Below are 18,936 nucleotides of genomic sequence, written 5' to 3' on the forward strand. Positions count from 1 at the left end.
GGTGCCCGTGTATATATTGTGTTGCAGTCTCTCCCCGTGCACCTCCTCACATATATATTCAGTAGTACAACTTGCTAGTGGCAGACCACTGACTCCTGTTTACAGTTTCACCTGTTCCAGTATCCTCTCACATAGCAGTGGTACAACTTGCTAACGCAGACCACTGACTCCCCGGATACCTCCACTTGGATTCCATTCCTTCACTCAGACAGCGGTACAACTTGCTATCCGCAGACCGCTGACTCTCATCACCTCCTCGTTTCTGTTGGACATTCCTCCTCACTATAGCAGTGGTACAACTTGCTACCGCAGACCACTGACTACCTTCACGTGTCCTTTGTCCATACAGTTCCTCGTGTATTACTACCTCCATATTGCCAGTGCTGCTAGTCATAGACTCTCCTGAGCATCTCATCATCTGCTATTTCCTGTTCCGTGATCACCCTGCTACCAGAGTACCATATTACCACCTATACTGCTCTGGTAAGCCTATCACCTGGTGATCCCTGGGTAAAGACTCCTAGTGCCCGTGACACTGGGTACACACTACAGAAAATTTCTCGATGTGATATGCTTAACGATTTTACCAACGATTTAAAAAAAAAAGTCCTGATCAGCATTACAGGATTTACATTCAGATCTATGATCTGCATCTGTCATAACCATCGGCTGAAAAGATCCTGACTCTGTACACTCCATAGAGATCTATGGACACTGCTGGTTGTGAGTGCATACACACTGCAAAATTGGAACAACATTGTTCCATTGTTGAATGACATTTTTAATCTTGTTTAAGAATGTAATATAACGATAGGACGTACTTTGGAACAATAATCATTCATCACAGGCGTGTACACACTAATACGATATCGGGCCAAATGGTCGTTTATCGTTTGATTGGCCCAATAATCGTCTGAAAGCAATGTAGTGTATACCCAGCCTTAGTATCTCTCACTCAGCAGGATACCTGGGGACAATGGAGTACAAATGAGCATATCGAGAAAGGGGGCTGCTAAAGACGAAAAGCACATTAACATGGTCATTAGAGCTTATTAATCATTTTTGAATCTAGATGTGACAGTTTGTCATCCTAAGGCTTGTGTGTGATGCCTTAACGTTGAAGGATGTCATACCTCCCAACTAGGAGGTATAGCCCCAATTTGATGGGACTGGCCTGCCTATCAGGACTTTTGTCCCAGTTGCAGGACTATTGGCGATGTGTCCCGCTAACGTGTAACATGTGCACTTGCAGCATATGCACACAGCACGGAAAGGGCCTTTTTTGGGGACGTGGGATGCCCCCAAATGACGTAGCTATACCCAATTACATGGCCACATGAACAATGCCCCCACTTGAAAGATCCATAGGATGCTATGAAAATGTTGTTTGACAATACACGTGGCTGCTGTTATGTTCTACTCCCTTAAACATTTTTTAAAAAATTAAGTCAAGTTGTAACAAAATATAAAATTACTGAGGGTTACATATAAATACAAATGTAACCAAACTCTATGTACTTTAAGATGGGTGCAGTTATATTTCTTTAAATAATACGTACGGTAAACATTAGTAGTCATTCTATTGACGTTGAATTCCATATTTGATTAACATGAGAAAATACCTACAAGTTACAGATAAATATGAATATGTGTAATTATGGGAGTGATTGATATTACAGAGGCCGTTAGATGTTTTTAAAACGAGCACTAAATGCAAATCACTGCTACGTTTTTGATAATCGTCAGCTAAATTTTCGAGGCTCCCTGTTTACTAGTTCATGCGCTGCTGACAACGCAAACCCGTGGTCTCATCCACACATGCCTGTGACAAGCGGAACATACCGAGCACACCATGATTTGTCTTAACAGTACTCAAGTTCCTACCGATGTCTCCAATTACAGGGCCCCTGAGTGCCGCCGTGGTAGTGAAAAGGGCTGCTCCAGTTTCCATGACAACGTCGCCATTCCCAGTTTTCACTGACGTCAGTGTCACGGAAACGACTGCGCAAAGATTCTCGGGAGTTGTAGTTTACTGATATAACGCTTTAAAATGTCTCTTACCCAGGGTACAGTATGTTATTATGGCAGCCGCCATATGCTGCATATCCGGAAGAGGAACTCACTATACCTTTTTGGCGAAAAACAATCATTTTGTTACCTAGATTTGTCAATGAAGCGAGTGTGAGTCCAGCAGAACAAAAATTATTATTATTATCATAAGATTTGAAATTCTGCATACACTAGGGAATGATCAGCAACGTGGTCTCATTTGCTCAGATTGGCTTTGCGACCTTGTCTTTGAGAAGTAGGGATTGCCAATGTTTCAAGTGTGCATACTTTGTAGACACAAATATAAGGGGCATTTATAACTTGTGTATGGTGAGCCTCATTAATATTAAATGTGATGTGGTTCTTTCAATATCTTAATTTCTTTGACAGTACAGTTTTTTGTTTGGTAACTGACTAAGCAGCAGCACCACTCCAAAAATCCTCTGCCTCATTCACAAAATGTACAATAGCACACCTACACACTGAATGTCACTGAGCAGTCTCTGCACTATTGGCTGATAAGCAACATTCCCGATATGGGTACAAAAGTTACAATGTAGAGGTTTTTTTATTCATTATATAGTCTACTATGCCCTATGTTGTCCAACAGTCACATGGAAATATTGAAGAGGCATTTTATTTACTTTATTTTGAAAAAAATAAATAAAAGTCAAGTATTAAGTATCCCAGTTTCCAGGAAAATGTTTATTTATTTCAACATTATAAAAAAAAATATCATTAAAATAAATTTAAAAAGAGCTAGGTATGGAAATCATAAATATATCATCAATATGGCGTAGCAAGCTATATAAGCACACATAAAGAAAAATGATAATAGTCCAAATTGGATATTGTACGTGCTTGTGTAGAGTCTTGCATATTATAGTGCAATTGTTGACCCCATGACTGTACCCTTTACCTGCATCTAATAGCAGCATACAGTAAATAATACCTGCCAAATTGTTCAGCTCCCACAACTCCTTTATTAGGAAATAAAGAGTAGAATCAGGATTTTAATGTCAATGTTGTTCACATATTTCTGGTGGAATTTAACATGCGTTCATAAATGAATGAGAAGGAGCAGTAGCCATATAGATTGATGATGCACACCACAGCTGCATTTTGCCTGCAGTTTACAGCGGCTTTGCTGCAGACAAATGCAAAAACTGTATGTTCTTAGAACTTAATGTGCTAACTAAAGACAAGTATCGGGACCACACATCTTTGAAACCAATTGTGTTCACTGATATTTTTTTTTTAAACCTCCATACCATGTGACAGGATTTAGAGGACTGCTGAATGATGATGGTGATGACTGCTGAATCCATCCTATATATTGCCTTAAATACGTTCGTAAAATTGAAACAATTGTTTAAGGTAATTTCAAAGATTTGTAATGGTCAAAGCTAATTTTTCCTTCATGGATTAGTCTGCTGTACAGGTAATGGGGGCTCATGCACATGCACCTTTTAAACAAACCTCTCTCTACATGAATTCTTCAACGATTCTTTATTTTATGTCATCACACAGATGGCTACGATATATTGATGATGTATTTCTGAGCCATATGGAACTCTATTAGACAACTAGAGGCTTTGTAAGTTATCAAAACATTGTTTAACTTAGATAATTTATTTGTTGTGTTGTAAAAGTATAATTTCTTTAATGTGGATTTTGACTGTGTTAAAAACACTATAGGCAGTTATTAAAATTATGATACAATTAAGGCATAACAGATCTAATTATAAGGTTCACCTCATACAAGCAACCATACAAAATGACTGAGGTTGAAAGTTATATTGAATGCTATAAAAATCTGAAGACTCCAGCTAATGTATACATAGATGTGGTAAATATGATAGGATGCCATGTGATGAGGTAGTGGGCATTAGGACAAGACTGACACAATAACTGTTTTCACATAGAGGGGTGCTTCATTGTGGTATCACAAGATGTACATAGCTCTTTTGGTTTACTGGCAGAACATTTCCTACATAACCAGCACCACACCCTAGTTACCTGTTTGCTGCCCACCATAACCTTGTCACCCCTTAGCTAAGATTAGGGAAAAATTCAGCTTACTCTCAAGCAAGTTCCATTGTGCTAGGTTGAGCGTCCTGCAGGGACTCTTCCCAGACCTTCTTTGGCCCAACAAATGCACACCCGTCTACTATGGACTGCCTGTGCTCCTTATATAAAATCAAAAAGATTTCCATCCCAGCAATAAATTTAAATGGGCACTTGAATGATAGAAAGGATTGGGGCAACATGGTGGCTAAGTGGTTAGCATTTTTGCCTTACAGCACTGGGGTCATGAGTTCAATTCCCGATTATGGCCTTCCTGTGAGAAGTTTGTATGTTCTCCTCGTGTTTGCGTGGGTTTCCTCTGGGTGCTTTGGTTTTGTCCCACACTCCAAAAAACATGCTGGTAGGTTAATTGGCTGCTAACAAATTGACCCTAGTCTGTGTCTCTGTCTGTCTGCCTATGTCTGTGTGTGTGTTAAGGAATTTAGATTGTAAGCCCCAATGGGGCAGGGACTGATGTGAGTTCTCTGTACAGCGCTGCGGAATGAGTGGCACTGTATAAATAAATGGTGATGATGATATGTGTAATGCAAGAAGGGTTGTCAATATGGAAAATGGCAAGACTGCACCGTACTAGCCAATCAAGGCTACATTTGAATATGCCAGTGGCTGGCAGGTACTTTCTGCACATGTGCATTTTATTTCTCCTCTAGTCAAACTTGATGACGGAGCCTATTCTTTGTTAGATTGAAAGCCCCCAATATATTCCATATTGATTGGGTGTCAGGAAATGTTTTAAGCATTTTATTTTTCTCTAATAAATATTCATGTATACATTAGTGTAATAATTATTTTCAGTAGTCATCCTTACACAAGAAGAGCCCCTGTTGTTTTGGGCAGCGCAACCTTAACAAAGGAATGTGATTGTTGATATACATATATTTACAATAAACTCCTCTAACGTATACAGTTGTATGTGAAGCATAAACCATATATCACTGAAAAAGGACCTGCAGAAAGGTTTAGACAACACCAGAGTAGTTAAAGAAGACCAAGTCCCTTGGCGCAAGTGGATAAATACGTTTGAAAGAAACGATATTTAATGTAACATAAAACCATATATAGGATAGTGTGAAACAAAGGTTGAAACCTACACACCATACATAAATAATGCAGATATATACATATATCATCAGTGTTCAAAGAAGGGCAGACAATATAGAGCTCACTAGAAATGTGGAAGCCATCATTTCTGCCAAAAGAGATGTTACTGAGTACTTACTGACAGGGTGCCCAAACTGATGCATATACAAAGTCTATTGTTTCATTTTCTCCCATATGTTAAATTGGCAAATAAGTTTGTATCATGCAGAGGTTTTGTCAATTTATTTTCAATTGGAGTCCGTGAAATACAGCAATTTGACCAGAGGTACCCAAAATATTGCATATGCTTGTATGTCATCATAAGCAGCTATTTATATATGTTCCAAAAGCTTGTATGGCTAGACCATCTCAGGATCTATTATCAAACATGCTTGGGACCAGAAGTTTCTGGATAACGTTTCTGTATGTAAGCTGGAGTACCATGTTTAAAATCTAGAACAGGTATAAAAGGATCCCTGTCTTTTCTCACTACTCTCTGCATGTCCTTCCTTATTCAGTTTCTAAGAACACCTCATACATGTAGAAAGGAAACACTTGTGAGGAGATTCAATTGTCAGCGATGTCTCGTGCGGACATCGTGGAAAAAAAAAGTGGAGATTTTTTTTGTCAAATCATTGCCGAGAGCTGTCTCGTAGACATTCTGGAGACACCTGGGGGTAAATGTATCAAGCTGAGAGTTTTCCGGCGAGTTTGAAAAACCAATCAGATTCTAGCTATCATTTATTTAGTACATTCTACAAAAGATAGCTAGAATCTGGATTGGTTGCTATAGGCAACATCTCCGCTTTTCAAACCCGCCGGAAAACTCTCAGCATGATACATTTACCCCCTGATGTTTAAATTTAAATACTCTCTGTACGCACGACAAAAATCACCTAACAGTAGCAACTTTTACTTTCAGGTTTTTGGAACTTTATGGATAACCGGATTCCAGATTCCAATCCTTTACATATTAATAATATCTATCCAAAAGTGCACAGAAAACTGTACTCTGCTCTGATACAGCAGATCTGGCTGTAGAACTGGAGCTTCGCAAGTGCTGTTTTCTGATAACTTTAAACACAAGCACGCTGCACATTACTGGCCAAATGGACTTTTGGTACCACATTCTGATTTTGGGCCAATTTGATCTCAAAGTGTGCGTGTACTTGCTGTTTTTTCAGATAAAACTACAGTATAATTAAATGCAGAGGGATCCAGCTAAATAAGTTAGTTATTACAGAAACATAGTGTGCATTAGTTATCCACCAGGAAAGAGTCATGGTAAGCTATGCACCAACAGCTTAATATGTTTTAAGGGTCATTCACTTAAGTTTTACAGTTTATGAGCTTACAGAACAGAATATATAATAATAATTATATATATATATATATATATTATAATATTTTATCGTCCTCATTGTTATCATGACTTCGGAGTTCAGCTATGAACCTGTGTATAAAACTGGTTTAATGTAGACTCAGTCATCATGTACCATGGACGTCATCAGCAGGGTACAGTGAGTACAGCATTATGGGACCCAACCAGCTTTGAGGCCAAATAGATTTATTAGGGGTAGAAGACGTCACGGCTGCTACAATTTGCTCAAGTCCCAGCCAGCCCAGGTGCCCTTCTTCACAAGAGATGTGCCCAGCTCCTAGACAGAGAGCCGTGACAAGGCAGAAAGGCTCTCTTTCCTGATGTCACATAATGACGTCACAACACTGTCAATGGAGAGGAGCTGAAAAGAGCCAGCAAAACGAAACAAGAAAGAAGAGGAAGCCGAGAGGTAAGTAAACTACTACATGGGTTCGATTAAAATGAGGCGGTTAGGATACAGAGAACCTGGAATCTGGGGCAGAAGCCAAATGTTGGGTAGAGGCTAACTTAAAACTGGTAGTGGGGTGAAAGAAATAAGTTTTTGTTACATTGGACTGGCTGACAGCCCTGCTTAGTAATATAAGGTCCATTTTCTATCATGGTCTAGGGAAAAAGAATTTTAAGTAAGAATAAGTTGAACACACAGGGGACACCAACAAACAATCTGAATTTTAGCAGACATTTGAAGGCAGTATATAACTTGTCTAAAGATTTATCATTTAGGGAATTAGTTGGTTACAATATCAGGCTCAGTGTAGCAATAAAGAGGAATGTTTAAAGTGGAATCGTGAACAATAATTCAAATGGATATTTTCAGAGATCGAAACATCCAGTCACATTGCAATATTTATTGTAATTATCTGAGACCTTAGAGCTGTGGATTATACCTGGTGGTAGTGGGTGTACCAGGAATGATATGAGCAGCACAAGGTCAACTTGCATGCTACCCTGGAACACCCTATTCAGTAGGTGTGCTTTGCTGCTATCGAGTCCCAAGCCAATAAATGTAAATATTGCTATGCAGCCAACGGTTCTATTCTCGTTCATCTTAAATACGTCACCACTTTTCTTTTATAGATACATGTCGATGTTAAGAATGCAGCTATACTTGAGGCAGAACATACATTGTATTAAAATAATATAATTTTTCTGTAGAGACAGTATACATTACATATATGTATACAGCTTCACGGGGTACCATGACCATAGCCAAAAATATGCAGGTATTGGTTTTTACAGCCAATAAAGTTTCTAAAGAAATTGCAATTTCATAAGACTAAAAACAATTAAAATGCAGTCTCATCTACCAGTATTCATTGCAGAGCCCTGTCTATTGATACCTATACACTACAGTGGCCATTCTAGTAATTACTGTACAATATAGAGATCATTGTAGCAAGTACAGGCACCTTTTAAGTAAACTTCTAACTTAATTCTCACAATGGTGATTCTATTGCATTCTTTATTTAATGGGACCTCCTGCAGATGGTTACGTTATATTGACGATGTATTTCTAAGCCATATGAACCTGTATTAGTCAACTGAAACTTTTTTAAGTTAATCTAAATTGTATTTTTCTGTGACAAACTAAAGAATAATTTCTTAGATGCATATTGGCTTTATATACAAACTTTATAGACAATGATTCAAATTTTATATTAAGATGACACTAATTTCTAAGTCTATTTTGCTAAATTATTTCCATTTGAGCTTCAACAAAACTCCCATCTGTCACGAACGCCCAGCCTGTCCCAGATACAGCAATCTGAACAGCTGGTCATGGGGAAGTCACTTAGCAATGAATACACCTTTTCTGCCACCACCAAGGATTTACTATGGTGTCCTTACGTTCACCGAAACCACTTATTAATGTTTCACACTTAAATCACATACACATGTAGAATGAGCCTCCCTGGGCTTAGTAAATTCCCAACGAATCACAGATAATACACTAGATTAAATTAATTTAATCTAAAATATGTTTCCAAGGCTTAGTTACAAAAAAGCTAATAAGAGGACATGCAATAAGTTACACAAATAAGTTTCATAAATAAAATAGGAAATAAAACCAGTCACTACTTACTAGTTAAGACTTGACGTGTGTGAGGGAACACAATTGAGAAATATGGGTCATTTCAACCTTGATAGACCCCCTCTGTACTGTCTAAAGCAGAATATTTTAAACCCTTCTTACAGGCTCCTCACCCCACACCTTAGGAATTACATTTTCAATTAAGTTAGTTTGATTCCCAAAATGACACCTAGCTTTCCGAAGTGAGTTATGGATGTCTTAAGATATGGAATGTTCACAGGGCCTGAGTTCTCCTCTCTGTTTGTTCTGCTTGGCTGGTCAGGTCCACATCCTCTGCATACAAAAAACATCTTCACCCATAAATGTACTCCAGGATTGAATTCTATTACTCAAGCCAAAATAGACCTAAATGTGAGAATCATCTCATACATACTTGCTAGCCAACATACTAGATGACTGAGGTGGAGCATTACATTAGAAACTATAAAAATGGAAGACTTAAGCTGCTGTATGAACAGACATAATATCTATCACAGGATGCCCTGTGATGAGGTAGTGGGCATTAGGGCAAGAATGACATAACATTTTAATATTGAGGAGTGCTTTATTGTGGCATTCCACAATGCACACAGCATTGTGGATAAATCACAATGTGATCAATTTTGGACATATTTAGCTTAAGAAAGCATAGTGACATCCAGGAGATGATGAGAGACGCATGTAATTTGAGACAGGTAGAGTTGGCTATGGTTGGCATAGACATGGGACTGCAGACCGAAAAAAACTGATTAATTTGCCAAGTGAGGATATGTAGAGAGAGTAGCAGTGTCACAAAGACTAAGAGACTGAAGGGAGTGCAGTAAAATAGGATGGTCCACCGTGTCAAAGACTGCAGACAGGTTGAGAAAGTTAAGCACACAGAAATGACCCTTTGTTTTAGTGGAAAGAAAATCTATGGTAACTTTGGTCAGGGCGGTTTCTGTGGAGTGGAGTGAGCGAGTGAAAGCCAGATTGCAATGGGTCAAGGAAGGAGTTGTTAGAGAGGAAGATGGTAAGGTAGGTGTTCACAGGTGCTCAAATATATTGGAGACGAAGAGAGTGTAGATGGTAGTTTGACAGCGGGGTTGGGTGTAGAGAGTGATTTTTTGAGAATGGGGGATACAAGGACATATTTGCAGGAGGGGAAGATGTCGGGGGAGACGGAAAGTTTGAAGAGTAGGGCAAGGTGGAGGCAGACATTAGGGGAGAGGGAGCAGAGAAAGTGAGAGGGGATGTGATTGAAGCATGACAGGGGGGAGGGATGACAAAAGAGCTTAGAAATCAATCACGGTGGTGGGGAGAAAGGACAGCATGGTATGGAGTTGAAAGTAGCAAAGATGCGCCAGGGATGGAGGATTGGAAGGAAATGATTGCATTTGATGAGGAGGTGGACAGAGAGGAAAAAGAGAATTGGAGAAGTCAGAAATGGTGCAGAGGTGGAAAAAAAACGAGGTCTTGGGAGTTATCAAGACTGTTCCAGATTCCAACCACAACCAAGAGCTCAAAAAAGGTCAAGAAACTGGTAGCTGTTTTCAAGTCTCTTATTACCTGGCTGATCTGTTAATTTATTTACTGACTTGAGCCAGTAGAGGAAGATTTGAAACAGCAGTTTAAGTGGATGTGGCACAGCACTGGTAAGTTAGAATGGTGCCTGTATAATTACAGACCTTCCAATATTGTCCGTCTTTGCAATCAGGCCTAGCACTACATAAGCATCTGTGTCTGTCTGTGTATCTATGTATGTATGTATGTTAGGGAATTTAGACTGTAAGCTCCAATGGGGCATGGACTGATGTGAATGAGTTCTCTGTACAGCGCTGCAGAATCAGTGGCGCTATATAAATAAATGGTGATGATCATCATCATTTATTTATATAGCGCCAGCAGCTTCCGTAGCATTTTATAATTGGGAACAAACAGTAATAAAACAATACTGGGTAATACATACATACAGAAAGGTAAGATGGCCCTGCTCGCAAGTTTACAATCTATGGTTTGATACACAAGGGCACGAGCTACATCATATTGAATATTTGTCCAGCTAGAAAGCAAAGGTTTCAAAATATTTAGTGGACTGTATGCTCAGTCATACAACTATGTTGGTCAGAGGGTTGTTGTTTGGTGTAAGCTGTGTAGAGGGTGGTAATAGGGTAACCTAGGGAGATTAAGATGCTGGTTGAGGAATAAGCTTGTCTGAAGAGGTGGGTTTTCAGAGAACGCTTGAAGGTTTGAAGACTAGGGGAAAGCCTTACTGTGCGAGGGAGGGAAATCCACAAAGTGGGTGCAGCCCGAAAAAAGTCCTGTAACCTGGAATGGGAGCATGTAATAAGAATGGAAGAGAGACGCAGATCTTGTGCAGAACGGAGGTGTCAGGTTGGGAGATATTTTGAGACATGTGAGATGTATGTCGGTGCAGTTTTGTTGACTATGCCACCCTCAACCCCTTTCCCTAGTAAAAACATCCTTGAAGTGATGTGCTCGCTCTAGATGTTGATCAGGGGTATACCACCCAACTAACCGGGAGTCAGAACAACGTACTTCAGGATGCCACCCAACTGACCAGAGTCAGGACAAAGTACTATCGGGATGGTCGAACAATCTGTTCAAATTGGGACAGTTGGCTGGTATGTAATTGCACAGTTTGCAAAACAGATGCCAGCATTGTAGTCATGCATCATGCTTATTGTAATAAGGCTGAGATAGGAAACATATGTCTCTCTAGTAGTCGTGGAACTAGATTAGGACTAATAGCTCAACACTCATAGTTCTGAATTGCCATAGTATTACCTACATAAAATTGGTTAAAAAAATAAATAAAAAAAAGAGCAGTTTAAAGTGATCAGTGCAGACTGGTTGAAATATGTGTAAACAGTGGAGACTTTGTTGGTCTAGTAAACAGAATTATAAGTGTGTCTTTCCTGGACAGAACAATTCTCACCGAATAGGCTGACATGAGAACAGCTCAGCAGAATACAACATGTTTTGTAGAGCTGGATTGCAGAGCTACTAGAGTGCTACTTCCGGATCCGTTCTGAGAGTCATTCTACGTCACATGACGATGCCGGAAGTAGGTGCGCTAAGATCGCCGGGAATTGTAGTCTGAGCTGCCTACAATTTCCTTAAGCCACCTGCCATTTTATACGACACTAGAATTATTTGTGCCTGTATTGCTATGTGTATGAGGGCATGAAACGCCGTATTGAATAATACTATTAATATACAATTTGATTCGCCTATAAACGTCACACGCCCTAGTCAGGATGTTATTTCTTTTATTTATTCATTTTTTTAAAAAACGTTGCTGAAGGGGCTTCAAGTTGCTCTAATCAAGATGGCGACACATGAAAGGCTGAGCTGTACAATGAGCCCTGTGGTCGAAACTAGTAAAGTAATAAGAGTTACAGTTCACTCAGTTATGAAATCATAGACTAGCATTTGTATTAAGTATGCTATTGAAATTTTTCTTATGCTATATGTTACAAAGCTGCATTTTAGTAATTAGTTTAAAAGTACAGTGATACCTAATAGCCATTTGGAGCCACTTTACAATGTAAGGCTAATCTGCTTCTGGGCCACTACTGTGAACTGAAGTCAGTTCACTGTCATCATGTTACATGGAGGCTAATGGCGCCAGATAAGGGGGATTGTCATATAACGGCTATCTGAAGGAAGGGAAAGGGGGCGCCCAGGGAAGCCAAGCTTCTATTTTTGACCTGGCAGAGCACAGGGATTAGTGAATGAAGGCAGGGGGGGGGGGGTGGGTCTTGCATGTTTTTGAGGACTGCAGAAGAAGATTGTGTTGCCACTTTGGCAACCATGGAAGAAACATCGCAGGAAAACCAGTGATCACTAAGAAGCACCAGAAAAGAGGTGGCAAGATGGAAGAGTGCTAGTCCATCAACAAAATCAGGAGGTGAACTGTATGAGCAATGGGAACTTCGGGATCAGGGTGGGTAAGATCCATGATCAACCACACTATATTTCAAGCAAACAACTCTCCCTCTTATTCACCTGGTCACAGACATAGCTTGTCCACATCCCCATGGGAATCGTCATGCCATAGACCAACTGACCTCAAGTGCATCCTGGCCACATGAACCATGGGGGCTAAGCAGTGTCGGACTGGGGCATGAAGGGCCCACCGGGGAATGCAACACTAGGGGCCCACCAAAGGGGATGTGGTCAGCCATCATAGAGGCGGAACCAGACACTAGAGGGGTAGTGGTCAGTCCATGAAAGACAGCTAGCACCTTAGTGTAGTGAAACTACAAGCCCCAGCATGCTTTGCCAATATATAGCAGCTTATTGCTGTAAGGATATGCTGGGACTTGTAGTTTCACAACACCTGGAGTACCACAAGTTAGCCAAGCCTGCACTAGACTCAGAACATTTGACAGACTGTCCTACCTGTTGTTGTCACTTTTACCACCTGTGGCTGCTGGTTTCTTTAGTTGCGACTTGTCTGGATCCAGGAATGTTGAGGGCCCTATTTGGAAAAAATAATGGGTACATTTAGAAATTCCAACCATCCCTGCCATTAAATCAACAGCACCCACATTCAATTATAGACCCAAACCACCTCAGCATTAAAGGTCCCATCACCCCCTCCCTATAGTGTTCTCTGTGCAGCCCCCCCTCACTAGAGTTTAGTATAGTCAGCCCCCCTATAGTTTAGTATAGATAGGCAGCCCCCCTATGCCACATAGTAGTGCTCCCAAAACAATGCTATGCCACACGGTAGTGCCCACAATGTTACGCCACGCAAGTGTCCCCGATTCATATTATGCCTGCAATAGTCCTCTCAATTCACACACATTTTATATATATATATATATATATATATATATATATATATATATATATATTGAGAACAGATGTAATGGGAGACCCCATATACTTTTTACCATGAGCGCTACCATAGTACTTTCTGGTAAAAATAAATAGAAGGTGAAGAGGGTGATGCTGCCACTATTCCCAGGGGGTAGAGTATCCTGACAGTACTCAAAAAAATGAAAATTTACAGGGTTTTATGGGATGGGCGCAAATCAGGGGGGAAGTGGGACACACAAGGATACAAATATACGCACCTATTTGGACTGATTGTAATGTGTATCTAATACTGGGTGTGTGTAATGATCAACAAAGCTAAATTAATATCAAAACCAATACTAATAACATTGTAATCCAGTGTTATCAAGATAAAAAACTGTAATACATAAATGATTTTTTAGCACAAACAATATAAACAACTGGTTAAAGTATACTTACCCAAAAGTTGATTGATGCAGCCTCTCTGATCTTCTCCCTTCAGCAGCGCGGGAACATCAGCTGACAGGGTGAGTGGGTGGGTCACATGATCGCAGCTGCGATCGCATGTGACAGGTGAAAGATGACTGGCTGTCAGCGGGGACGCCGGAGAGGAATGTGAGCACCCTGGTGTGAACAACGGGCCTCCAGGTAAGCTCCGCCCACATCTAAAAGGGGGTGTGGCCGTAAGGTAGCCGGGCCTACCGGTAATTTTACTGGTAGTCCTGTGGGCCAGTCCGACGCTGGGGCTAAGCACCCCCCCTCCCCTCATAGCGCTTTGTACTAGCCCTCCATGCCCTAATTTTCTTCTCTGGCAGAAATAAAAATACAGTAAATTTGGCAGACTTTTTATCACTGCACTGCAGTAGCATTTCTGAGTGTGTTGTGGAAGACAAATCTGCTGCATCATTAAAAATGCAGTCACTAATAAATACACAATATGAATACACATACTAAGACAGTGGCATCCCTTAAATAAAGATGTAGGTAGTGAAAAAAGACAGCAACATATTCTATGCCATATCTATTGAACTATGAAACATTTTTTCCTACCTGCACCTGGAGAAGCTTCTCATTTTGCATACAAAATAAAAGTATTGTAGCACAAGGCTAATGTAAATAACATTAACAATAGAGCCACTTACTTTACTTTTTGTGATCAGTACATGTGTTTCTCAAATTAATTTGTATAATGGTAATTCTAGGCATAGGAGGCCTATGATCTAATTGTGTTGGAGATCTAACAATGCTAATTAAGCATATTCCTAAGGTAAAAGAAACCTCTAGGGATTTGAGGAATGAGTTTTTGAATCCTCAGACAATGTTCCTCCACAACACTTGTTACATTTTTACATATAAAAGCAACAAACTTAAAACAATATATCTGCAATGCAAATGTATGAATTATTACCTGAGCAAGTTCAGGTAGTACAGACAAACTAAATATACCCCTCTTGCTGCTACCTCTAACTTACTTTGGAGTTATGTCATTTTTAGCTGTGACTGATACCATAACGGTCTTGCCTCAGCTCATGATAAGATTTTTCTTCCTTATATACTGTTACTGGTCCCAGTCTCTCTTTGACTTTGTAGAAGCACTGCTAACATACATTATGTGTTTGAAGGGCAAGCAATTTCTGGCTGAGTGCCCTAAGCTTTGTGGCAGCGCACAGTTTGGGAACACAGTTTTTCAAAGCAAGTACATGTTCAGCAGCGCATTGCATCACCTGGGCAGAGTAATAATGTTTACAGCTACAGGTGACGCAATTCGAATTTCCAGCTACAACATACTCACATAGGCCAACAATAGACCAGTAGACATCCTTCAACTCGCCACCAGGGTGACGCGACTTCATGGCAGAGTAGCAGCCAATGCCTTGACCAATATAGAGCTAGACAAAAAAGAATACCGGGTTCCTCACCAAGTACAGTGGAGAATCCATCGGCTAAACACAGCGTTGCTGATATTATGTGTAGCGCAGCAGGCAGTGCAAAGTCTGCAGGCGTTGCCATGTCCAACATAGCCAGGACTGGTAAGATCAAAAAAACACTATCAGTAATAATGATTTAATGTTAAACATGTTAGCAATTCTAGCATGTCTGCTTAGGTATCCAAAGAGGAAGGAGACAAATTTATTGCATGCAGGTTTTAAATATTTAATGAGCTGACACTGGATTGAGTTTCTAGCCATATGATAGCCCCACGTAAATTGGTACTCTCACTACTGGGTGCAATTTTGATTGAATACTTGCGGAGCTTGGTGGATCCCTGGCAACTCCTGTAGGATTGTTTAGAAAATGCGCATTAGCTGGGAGTTTTGAAACGACTTATTCGTCTGGAGACACATTGGCGCTATTTACAAAGGTAGCAGGGTCCGCAGGTTTTGCAGCATACATTGCATGGAGAATGTCACTTTTAGGATTGGGTGGCTGAAGGCTTAAATGGGAAGTCAGCAACTGGGTCCAAGGTATACGCATCTACAAGAATTTGGTTGATCTGCATCATTCTGGGAGGCAGACACTTTGCGTACGGTTCACCTCCAGTACTTCATGCCCTAATGTTACTGTACCTTAGTTTGCCTCATTAATGCCAAGTAACTTTGGCACAGTAGGTAACTTGGGTATGCCAAACGGCCAATAAATAGCATACTCTGTGTTATAATAGCAGCAGTTATGCAGAGCAGAGGGTTAACAGGCAGCTGAATGTACAGATAACGATTTTCAACTTGGTATATAGGCGGGAGTCTTATCAAAACATAGTCTTTTGCATTTTAGTTTCATTTGCTGTGCAGTACTTTGCTAAAGTTGAGTTCAAAAGCTAGCTGTAGGGAAAATCATTTATGATATGGTTAGAGCGGAAAGCATCAGGTGCATCTGTGCGTTTAACACTCAGATAGTATACTTTTGGTTTATCTAACCCTGCCCTAAACTTTGTCCATGTAGTGCAGTTATATCCATTCCCTACATCTGAGCATGACATGGTGCCAGGTAGATTTATAACCATTATATGTAACTTAGTAATAAAGATGCCAAGTAAGCATGGCCAATATCAGCCATAGTCATAATAAGATTTTAAGTCAAATAATAGTTACTGTATACAGTATGTCACAACGTAAATATCACAAGAGGTGTAGACTGTTCTAATCCTATGAAAACTAAAACTATAAAAATATATATGTATGTCTCTACAAGTAGTTTGGTCTTGTATATAATATATAATTTGTATAATCATGGGCAGCACGGTGGCTAAGTGGTTAGCACTTCTGCCTCACAGCGCTGGGGTCATGAGTTCAATTCCCAACCATGGCCTGTGGAGTTTGTATGTTTTCCCTGTGTTTGCGTGGGTTTCCTCCAGGTGCTCCGGTTTCCTCCCACACTCCAAAAACATACTAGTAGGTTAATTGGCTGCTATCAAAATTGACCCTAGTCTGTCTGTCTGTAAGTATGTGTGTGTTGGGGAATTTAGACTGTAAGCTCCAATGGGGCAGGGACTGATGTGAATGAGTTCTCTGTACAGCGCTGCGGAATTAGTGGCGCTATATAAATAAATGGTGATGATGATGTGCTTAAATTTATAACACCTTATAGAGCACAATCCCAGAATAGATGATGCTTGATTTTGAACATTGCTCTCCCACCTTTAGCAATTAGTGAAGCCTGTCCAAGTTACTTGAGGGCGAAGTTGAGAAGGCTGTCAAGTCAGTAAGGGTGCTTAGTGTATGGACCTCCTTACGTTACTATTGCCAATACTAGAGATCCAGGGCTAGTGTCGATATTACACTTTCTAGCAATTTTTTCTTCACTAATCTGTATGTTGTGGGGAAAGGATTAAGGGAGAAGTACCGCTAGAAGTGAAAAAGTGGTGCAACATTGGTTATAATCACTCTTATGATGTTCAGGTGAGTTAGCTAGATGCAGGAAGCAACAGAGAGATTGTTGAGTGTCATAGCAGCCCTCATGGGGCTATGAGGACCTCAAATGGTGGGGGAAAGTTGCCTATCGATTGGAAGGCAGCCAGGTAGGGTCGTGAAGAATCACCCTCAGAATATGGCTTGGTTGCGGTGCCTAAATGGTAGGCCTTGCAAACTGCTTTCTGTCCTGCTATTGTTTAATTGATAAATAAAAATGTGACCAATTTTTGACCAATATCTCCCAAGTAATTTTTTGGTCAGTTGTGGAAGCACTGCAATGGTGCCAGAGACTAATAAATAGGATGTTTGCAGGGCGGCCCGTCAGCCAGCGATGAGAAGATAAATGGGGACAGGCAAGGACGCTTGGCCTCCCTTTCTCACCTGGCAGGGCACAAGGATCAATAAACAGTGGCAGGGGTGGGTCAGGGGAAGACTAATCCGTTTTTAACGAGCGTGGAAGAAAGCAGACATGATTCTAGTATAGTATTTATCACCTGCCCAATCCTTAAGAGTCTTTATGTAGATGTGGAATTTTTTTTTTTAACAAACCAAAGGGGACAGTGAGCGTCCAACTTTGCTATGGGCTCTATATTATTGTATTGTACTGTGTATTCATTGTTTTACTTGATTTTGTATACTTTTGTATCTGTCAAATTTTGTTTTGACACAGACAGTGGCCGTGGGAAATCTAAGTACAAAGCATAGCAATTGGTGAGGAGCCAGCAGTGGGTGTGAAGAATCATAAACAATATATAACAAAACCTTTCAGCGCTGGGTATGTAGTTAGTGAGTTGAGGCTGCCAGTCGCTAGGGGTCTGTTATCCCCTAATCAGAAATTAAAAAATATAGACAAAGTTTGCGACAGCGCACAAGAACCACTAAATAGTGATGAAAGTAGTTCTATAGAACTTATACAAATCTAACACTCAAAAGATCTGTGGATAAAAGATTAAATTACTGTATTTATTCACAAATCACATATAATATACATGTAACAAGAGCTCTTGTATAAAAACCTTAAATATTACACGCAATATGGCCAATTGCTAAATTGATAAGGCATATAATGCTAAAAAGCAGTTTAATTTAATTTATGAATGTGTCCATAAAATAATTGCCAGAAAACATCTGATATTACCAATCTTTGTGTTTCAATCACAATTGCAATATAACTTGGAGATGAAGCTGTAGATTGTCAATTGTATGTATATACTTGTGAAGGAGTGCTGCCAACAATTATTCAGATTGTAGTATGTTCTTAGCTGGTTGGATATATAAAAAAAAGTATAAAAATATGCATAGAGTCCTTAGCTGATAGAAACACAAAGCTTGGTAATATCAGATCTTTTCTGGCAATTATTTTATGGACACAATTATAAATTAAATTAAATAGCTTTTTAGCATTATATGCCTTATCAATTTAGCAATTGGCCATATTGCTTGTAATGGTATTATATTTAAGGTGTGAAGAATCACCCTGGGAGGACAGTTGGGCCAACATGGACAGCGAGCCAGGTGCAAGTGAAAGGTTTATATATGCCAAGAGGCTG

General features: G+C 40.0%; 1 protein-coding gene across 5 annotated transcripts in view; it reads right to left on the reverse strand.

Annotated features, from left to right (window-relative positions):
* Positions 1-11,699, reverse strand: part of ASB13 (ankyrin repeat and SOCS box containing 13) — a 30,574-nt gene extending 18,875 nt beyond the window's left edge. Inside the window, exon 1 of one of the 5 annotated variants that reach the window (XM_075208565.1) lies at positions 11,608-11,699. Coding sequence is in view for 4 of the 5 variants with exons in the window: in XM_075208563.1 (XP_075064664.1) it covers positions 8,860-8,980 (121 nt within the window). In the remaining variant the exon portion in view is untranslated. Of the gene's footprint in view, positions 1-1,842; positions 2,018-8,859; positions 9,006-11,607 lie in introns of those variants that run through there. The other 4 variants (XM_075208563.1, XM_075208561.1, XM_075208564.1 and 1 more) reach the window with 4 other exon arrangements.
* Between the last annotated feature and the right edge of the window lie 7,237 nt (positions 11,700-18,936).

This window comes from Mixophyes fleayi, chromosome 4 (assembly GCF_038048845.1).
Source record: "Mixophyes fleayi isolate aMixFle1 chromosome 4, aMixFle1.hap1, whole genome shotgun sequence".
In the NCBI taxonomy this organism is placed as follows: Eukaryota; Metazoa; Chordata; class Amphibia; order Anura; family Limnodynastidae; genus Mixophyes; species Mixophyes fleayi.